This window comes from Coffea arabica, chromosome 4e (assembly GCF_036785885.1).
Source record: "Coffea arabica cultivar ET-39 chromosome 4e, Coffea Arabica ET-39 HiFi, whole genome shotgun sequence".
Classification (NCBI taxonomy): Eukaryota; Viridiplantae; Streptophyta; class Magnoliopsida; order Gentianales; family Rubiaceae; genus Coffea; species Coffea arabica.
The window spans coordinates 12,005,995-12,015,215 of NC_092317.1; the positions used below are offsets into that span (position 1 = coordinate 12,005,995).

Genomic DNA, 9,221 nt, shown 5'->3' on the forward strand with positions numbered 1-9,221 from the left:
TCGAGCTGCTTTCTTTTAGACTGGAAGAGAAAATGAACCACGTGAGAATCGAGCCTCTCTTCTGAGATCAGTTAAAAACAACAGAGATTAGAAGTTTTGCAGCTGCACCCAACAGCAAGGGCTTCTCTCCTCCTTTACTGGTTGTTGAAAGCAAATCTCACTTTTCCAGGATGGCTGACCTTGCTCTCTCTTTTGTTATTGAGAGAACTGGCGATCTGCTGATTCAAAAAATTGCTTTCCTGAAAGATGTTCGACGACAAGTTGAGAGACTCCGAAATGATCTGGTCCGGATGCGGTGTTTCCTGAAAGATGCTGATCAGAGGCAAGATGAAGATGCAAGGATCCGCAACTGGGTTTCTGGGTTTCTGAAATCAGAGATGCTGCCTACGATGCGGAGGATATCATTGAGATCTTTGCCAGCAAAGTTGAGTTCATAAAGGACAAGGGACTCGTCACCAAATTGACATATTATCCCTTGAAATTTGTGAACCTCTACAAGATAGGTAAAGAGATTAAGTCCTTACAGATGACGCTCAGTGACATAGCTGATAGCCGTGAAAAATACGGCATAAAAAATCTTGGAGAGGGGATGAGTACACAGGGAGAAGAGCTTCAACGGCTCCGGCGGTCCTCTCCTTTCAACGAGGACAAGGATATAGTGGGCTTCGAGGAGATAACAAAATCCCTGGTGGCAGAACTTTTGAAAGAGGACAGAAACCGCTGTGTGGTTTCAATCGTTGGCATGGGAGGTGCTGGTAAGACAACTCTAGCCAAAAAAGTTTATAACCATGCTGATGTCAGGGCAAGATTCAATTGCCGTGCTTGGGTTTGCGTCTCTTCAAGCTACGATCACAAAGAGATGCTGAGATCAATCATAAAGCAATTGGATCAAATAAGTAAAGAGCCACTTGAAGTGTTGGAACAGATGGAAGAGCAAGACTTAGAACAAAGGCTTTATCAAGATCTACAAGATAAATGTTATCTTGTGGTGCTTGATGACATATGGAAGGAAGAAGCGTGGGATTGTCTTGCTAGGGCCTTTCCTGATGTTAATACATCAAGTAGATTGCTACTTACAAGTCGCAATCGGGATGTTGCCCAACACGCAGATGCTCTTAACAAACCACATGAGCTGAAAACTTTGGGGCAGGAAGATAGCTGGCAGTTGTTCCTCAGAAAAGCCTTAGGCCATGGGGATAATGCTGGGTGTCCTCCGGATTTGGAAGAAGTAGGCATACAGATTGCAAGGAGATGTGGTGGTCTGCCACTGGCCATCACGGTTATAGGTGGCCTGCTACTGGCAAAGAAAAAGTTGAAGAGTGAATGGGAGAAAGTTCTCAATAGTTTCAACACAAACCTATCAAAGAGCCAGAGTGGAGTATCAGCAATTCTGGAATTAAGTTATGCAGACCTCCCTGCCAATCTGAAATTTTGCTTTTTGTATTTGGGTTTGTTTCCCGAAGACCACGTGATTTCCGTGCGCAAGTTGATCCATATGTGGGTAGCAGAGGGAATAATGCAGAAAAGAGATGCAGTAAATTTGGAGGAAACTGCAGCATATGATGATGTGGAACGACTTTGTAGCAGAAATATCGTCCGGGTGGCGGAAATGACTGTTGATGAGAGGATTAAAAGCTGCAGAGTCCATGATTTAGTGCGAGAGCTTGCAATCAGAAAGGCAAAGGATGAAATTTTTTTTCAGATCCATGACACCAGAGATGATGAAATATCAGCCAAATCCAGGTACCTTGCTGTTCATAGTCTCCCTTGGGTTAAAAATTATTTTGGGTCTTCGACCCCTCCTCTCCGGTCTCTACTTTTTTTCAATATCCGCATTTACGAGGAAAACATTAGTCTTAGATTCAAAAGTTTCAGAAAGCTTAGGATACTGGACCTTGAGAATGTTGAGATGTACTCTAATTTGCCAAAAGAAATTGGTGAAGTCAGGCTTTTAAGATACCTCGGTTTAAGAGGCAAACTCAGTATAATGCATCGATTTAAGATAGCTCATCCCGTCGGTTTAAGAATCACATCGAGTACAAGGCTCCCTCATTCCTTCGGTCGTTTGCGAAACCTACAAACTCTTGACATACGGACCCATGCCACAGTGATAGTTCCAAATTTCATTTGGAAGCTTGAAAGTTTACGGCATCTATATGCGTATGATATGGAATGTGATGTGCCTCTTAAGATTGAAGGATTGAGGAATCTCCAGACTCTGTCAGGCATACGCTTTGATGACATTATGCACAATAACATGTTAACTCTGACAAGTCTTCAGAAACTGGGGATTTGGGTGGATGACAGGTCAGAGATAGACAAACTCTGCATGCATTTATCTGAGGTTGGAAGCCTAACGACGTTACATCTTTATAGTACTAGAGGAAGAGGGCGGCCAACTCTAGCTGGACTTTCTAAGCTCCATCATGTAACAGAGCTTAAGCTATCCGGGCTGTGGCTAATGCTACCTCCTGATTTTCCTCCAAATCTCTCTCGCTTGGCTTTGAAACACACACATCTCACGGATGACCCAATGCCAGTACTAGAGAAATTGGGACGGCTGTCATTCCTCAAAATGAAAGATGCATATGACGGCCGACAACTGATCATTTCTAGGCATGGGTTTCACCAATTGAAATTCCTTGAGCTCAGCCGCCTAAATCATTTGGATGAAATAAAGGCGGAGAAAGGTGCATTGCCACAGCTTCTGTGTATGAGAATCAGGAATTGCGGCAGATTACGGAAGTTGCCGGAAGAGCTGAAGCACATATCTACTCTTGATACGCTTGAGCTTGTGGACATGCCAAAGGATTCTATCAGCAGGCTTGCTGCGGACACGGCATTTAGTGTCCCTAACCTCAGAATATTTTACTCTTGAATGCTGAAGAAACTAAGTTCGCATTCGAATTTGATGGAAGCTTCTGCATAAATGTCTTGAATGGGTACTTCTACCTTTGTAATCTATCTTATTTATCCTCTCCATTAAGGGGCTTCTGCTCCACCTCATATTGTACTGCAAGCTGAATTCCAGAGTAGTTATTAATAAAATTATTTCCAGTTTTTATCAAAATAAATAAATAAAAAGAATGTTTCCGATTCAACATAACCAGCCGACAAGCCTTTTTATGTGGGCTAATTCCTCGCAAGAATAATGATCTGACATGATCGGTATAAAACTATGCCTGCTAGCCTAGCAGGCAAGCCATTTTTTTTTTTTTAAATGTTGGGCTGCCGAGCTGAGCTGCAATTTTTTTTTTTTTTTTTTAAAAATGATGGCTACCGGCCAACCATCGTAAAAAAGAAAAAAAACACTTGACTCGATGGAGGCCAGAATTGGTGTCAGCCGTTGATGGGATGGGGGAGCATTTTGCCGAGTCTCGTGAGCGAGCAATTTATTTTCGCAATTCCTGTGAGAGGCGAGATTTGAAGGATGCTGGACAGAAAGGAATACGGAAAAGTCTATAGCAGTAGCACCGATTGTGGATCTGTATAGCATCTTTTGCACCTATGGTGATGTTCAACCTGGTAATTCAACTCAAACTCGCGAGCTACCTGATTAATAGTTTGACTCGAGGTGGTTTTGATCGAGTTAGATCGAATTTGAGTTCACAAGTCGAGTTCGCGCTCCAATATTTTATACTCAAAAACTCGACGAGTCTAATCGAACTTTTTATAATCTATATTTTAATTTTTTATATTTGTTATTGTGAAATGTCAATAATATCATTTATTTAAAATTAGATATAAAATATTAATTTTTATTACGTGAACTTGATTAGGCTTGAATGAGCTCAATTTGACTCGATTAGATTTAATTAAACTCGAGTTCGAGTAGTGCATTAATTGAATTCGACTCGACTCGAATGCACTTCTAGTTGAACCCAGCACCAAATAAAAAATTTTTTATGAAAAAGTTTATAGCAATAGCACTGAAGTTCCAATCCAAAGAATGGATTATGCTCGTCACTACACTACTGCTCCGCTTGTCATGAAAGATCTTCTTCAATTGTCTATAATCATTGGCACCTCCCCTTTCTAGAACTTCATCATTCTTTCTTTATTGACAAATTAACAACTAATACCAATGATTACAATTGAGTTACAGAGTAATTGAGTGATTACTAATCAATCATCACTGCATAAAAATCCTTTCACCATAATTACTATTTCAAGTCTATTTTTGCATCCTCGCAACTGGAAATAGTTGCATGCAAATTGATTAAGGATTGTGTGACAAGAATGTCAATGGAAACAAAACTAAGATTTAATCAGGTAATTACACAGAAGGGTTAAGGATTGTGTGCCTTTTTCCTCTCTTGAAAGTCAAATTTCCGAAATGAACTCCATGTGTCATATAACACGGTATTATTTTCATCTAAATGGTTAGGAATTAGTATCTCTTTCACTATAAGAAACAAATGAATCATTATTGTATCCTATATATAAAAAAAGGAGTTTGTAAGTGCCTGTTGGAAAATTTTCATCTGTCATCTTTAGGGATAATTTAGGTAGGGAAAAAAAAAATCAAATGCAGGCGATTAAGCCAAATGTGGAACATTATAATGTATAGTTGAGTTGGGTTTGACTATTGTGTCCTCCCATTTGTAATTGGCTTATATTCCACGTGATTATCAAGCTTTTAAGTGATGTTTAAACCACTTACAAATGTAGTTGCAATGCTCTTCATCTTCTTTTATAATTGTTGAGTAGCTTTTATAACTACAATAATAGAGAGTCTTAATGCTAAAGATGATTGGTTCCAGAAGCACTTAATAATGAACATGATTGATTTTGGTTCATATTTCCAATCCGTTACAAGTATAATTATAGTGCTCTTCCACTTGACAATAATGGAGGCTTTAATACTAAAGAATGTTGCTTCAAGTGCATGTGCTCAATTTTTTGTTGTGAGTGTGCTCAACTACTTTCTCTCTTTCTAGAGTTTTGGATATTTAGCTAATATAATAAAAATTGTGAGTTTTTTAATGCAATATTTTCTCAACAGCTATTGTGTGAATATGGAAATTTCATTATGGAATACTTGATACATACATATGAATATCCATTGGAACCTTTTTACATCTTCTAACTATATTTTCAAAATCTGATGTTCGTGGCTGCAGGTGGTTAATTTGCGACTAAAGATTATCTATTGACTCTAATTTCATGACCAGGGTAGGATCTAAATCTAACCTTATAGTTTATGCATGTTAATTGTTGATTGGATATGTCTATGATTGTGTTATAATGGTATAGGGAAAAGGATAATGATATTTTTGTTATTGTTGTTGTGGTATGGTGTGATTATCTACTACAATCCTATTTCTTTTGCTTATAAATTTGTTTTCCTTTATAAGTTTGTTGATTTGGCCAATTTACTTATAATTTCATGCACTTCAACTGATTCAATTAAACCAATTACCATGCAGTTTTAATTAAACCAGTTATCACATAGGTTAAAACTCCCGCGCTTAGCACGGCTTTCCCCCTAGTTGTTTAGATTATTAATAGGTGCACCAGACTAGAGGTGTCAAAATGGGTGGTTTGGGCGGTTTTGAGTTTGTTAAAATGGATAATGAGTATAAGTGAGTCAATCCATTTATATCCATTTAATTAGATGGGTAAAATGGATAAGTCAAAAAATGAATTAGGTAACCCAATTACCCGTATATAATCCATTTATTTTAATTTTTTGTAAACTAATTTAAATTCATTTTTGCAAACTAAGTTATCAATTTATACCAACCTTTACACCCATAATTAGTTTTAAATATTTATTTATAATGTTCAATAAGCCTAATTACCAATTTTTTTCCATCCATACTCTATGTCGCAAAATTATATACTATTTAACAATTGAACAATAATAATACAAAAATTTGAGCTAAGTACTATAAAAGTTAATATAAAAACTTTGAACCCCTAATATTTTTTTCGTGTGTATCCTCAAGACACTGTTGATGCTTGCGCTCCACGCCCAGGGCTTCAAGGCTTTGATTGACTGATTGCATAGCAAGACAGTCTTCTGGGAGCAATTAGGATTGCAAAACAATGCTGAAAATGGTCCCAATCCTAAAGCACATGCAATGATGTCTATGTTATCTTAATTCCTTCAGTTTCTTTTGTCTGTTCTTGATTAGAAGCATGTAATATGACTGTATTAAAGCATATAGATTTTGTGATTGAGTCATGCATTTGAAGGTAAACTCTGGTAAGGATGTAACCTTTTTATATCAATCATAATCCTCTCTGCTCTTTTTTTTTTTCTGAAAAAAACTACAACAAATATACAACAATAAGTTAAGAAATTAAAGAAATTCATTCGAAGTAGACAAACAACAAAAGAAAAAGAAAGGAAGCAGCTAGTAGCATGAAGAAGGACAATAGAAAAAATAAAGTGTAAATTGCACTTCACTCCTTATAATTTAGCAATTTTTCATATAATCTTTTTATGGTTTCAAAAACTATACATAATTCGTTCATTATTTGAACTAAAGTGTTAAAGTGGTAAAAATAATCCTCTGTAATGAAACTCACGGATACCTTTGTTTAAAAACTAAAATGACTGAAATGATCAAAATATATAAACATAATATGTATAACACTTTAACCCTTTATAATTTTGTGTTTTACCATAGAATCCTCTTATAATTTGCTATTTTATCGCATAAACCTCCATGTAATTTTCAAAATAGATACATAACGCTCCCGTGGTTAATAAAGAATTTTCAAATTTACATAGGGATACTTTTGACATTTAGTTAATTCTATTATGGAATGCAAATTCTGTTATTTTGACACTTCAATTAAAACCATGAGAGAGTTATGTATAACTTTTGAAACTACATGATGGATTATGTAAAAATGCACTAAACTATATAAGAGTATTTTAGAAAAATAATAGCCTAGATTTAATTTTTTAATAAAGTTAACAAAATTTTCTTAAACTGTGTTAGTAAAAATCAAGACTATCAAAGTGAAACAGAAGAAGTAATTAACTTCCTAGTTGTCCAAGCTCGAGGGAGGTTACCTACTCGGTTCACTGTGTCCTTTGTCCTTTATCCAACAACCAATCGCCAAGGGCACAAAATAATTAATAATTAATCTAACACACCACACATTTATTTTATGCTCATCAAGGACCCAGCATTTTGAGGATAGAAAAGTAATCATAAACACCCTAGCTGTCCAGGAATGAGATAGAGATCACCAACTCGATTAAAATAAACTAAAGAGAAGGAAAGGAAAGTTAGCTATTACTTTTTTTATCCTCAAAATGCTGGGTCCCTGATGAGCATGAAAAAAAATGCGTGGTGTGTTAGATTAATTATTAATTATTAATTATTTGGTGCCCTTCGCGATTGGTTGTTGGAGAAAGGACAAACGACATTGTGAACCGAGTAGGTAACGCCTCTCGTGCTTGGACAGCCAGGAAGTTAATTGCTCCTTCCGATAGTCATGCTTTTTTTCTCACACACTTTAAGAAAATTTTGTTAACTTTATTGAAAAATTAAATCTTGGCTAATATTTTTCTCAAATATCCTTACATTAAAAATAAAAAAATAAACGTAGCCGAGTAGTGGATTATAGCTGTCCAAGAATGAGACGGATTATCTACTCGATTAAATTAAATTTTTCTTTCCATTGATCAAGGATTTAGCATTTTGACGGAAATAAAAATTTTAAAAAATAAACGCGATCAGGTAGTGGATCATAGTTGTCGAAGAATGAGACGGATTACCTACTCGATTAAATTAAACTAAGGAGACGAAGAAGAAACAGTGACATAATTATTTTCTTTTTATTTTTTGGTTCTTTATTAGAGTATAGTAAAATCTCTATAAATAAATATTCGATAAATTAATAATGTTTATTAAATAATAATTTTTTTGATCTTGACTTAGGCTAACGAGTTAAATTAATAATTTCGATAGAGAGTAAGATAATAATTTTCTTTTGAAAAACATATATAACTCTTTGGTCCCATGCGTATCATAAATAAATAATTTACTAAAATTATATATCATATTTTGTTAAAATATGAGTCTATTGTTGTTTGTTTTTCTTAAAATTTAAATCTACCTAAATCTCATCCCTAATTTTTCTTGCTCACCATAGAGTGCTCCGTTAGTTTTCTCTTTTTGTCTGGTAGAGTGCTCCTGCCTGTCGCCAGGGCTCTACTTGTCACCGTTATGCAGAAGCAGCCAATAAAACTAAAAGAATTTAAGCACTCTCAAGCAGTGTTTTCAAAGGCGTTTTCGACTTTTTGATACTTCATGATTTTAATTTTGAAGGATCATATGTTTTAGGTTCAAACAATTGAGCATTAGCCTTATACATTGATTGCACTTTTTATACCCGTTGATATAGGTTTTTTCTTTTAATACTATTGTGACGCGACCAAGCCGTCCAAAGCAGAGATTAAAGAATAGTACAAAATGCTTGTCCTGCGCTATAATTTATTCTCACAGACCAAGAAGATGAAAATCAAGTTCTACCTAACACTTAAAATAATATTGATTAAATGAAAAAGCAAGAAATTTCCATTGTCGCAGCATCCTAGAAAATTAATTTCCTACTAGTCGCTTTTATTAGTGCCACTATCCAAGCTGCCTGGGGACGGCTTTATCTCTTGCCTGCACTGATAGAATTGTTATTCATTTATTTATTTTTTTGGGAAGTAATAAAATTATTATTACTGTAATTTATTGCTGCAGTAATCAAACTCAGAGACAGTATCATATGCTAACATTGAGGGGAGTGAAATGAATTTCATTGGTTTGACGGCTTTATCTCTTGCCACAAATACGATTTGGTTGGGGAGTAAAATAAATTTCATGTGCTAACATGATCATATTTTACTGCTTCATTTATCAAAGGACTTTGCTTAATGTATTCAGCACTTCAAGGCGAAATATCAATAATTGTCATAAAACAACTTTATACAAGAATATTGTCTAGAATTTTAAACAATATCAGAGACAACTGAACAAAACATTATGTATTTATACATTTTCACTTAGCAATTACATATATCAGTTTTTTAAACTTCGGCATGTTACAAGAGGGCATCTAAAGATATCAAGGGGAATCAAATCAACTACCACCGATCTAGACCAGCACCCGCTGGCGAAATATATCATTGTCACTTAGTAATTACTTATATCAGTTTTTTAAACCCCAGCATGGACAAAAAGTACGACAGAGGGTGGACATAGTGC

At 35.5% G+C, this 9,221-nt stretch overlaps 1 protein-coding gene across 1 annotated transcript; it reads left to right on the forward strand.

Moving 5' to 3' along the window:
- The first annotated feature begins 526 nt into the window (after positions 1-526).
- LOC113741173 (disease resistance protein RPP8-like) lies at positions 527-2,878 on the forward strand. Its single transcript, XM_027268653.2, has one exon. The coding sequence runs from the start codon at positions 527-529 to the stop codon at positions 2,876-2,878; it is 2,352 nt and encodes a 783-aa protein (XP_027124454.1).
- Positions 2,879-9,221: the final 6,343 nt, after the last annotated feature.

Bases quoted from the DNA above. Each gene is read 5' to 3' on its own strand.
- LOC113741173 (XM_027268653.2), top strand. From the start codon at position 527: ATGACGCTCAGTGACATAGCTGATAGCCGTGAAAAATACGGCATAAAA.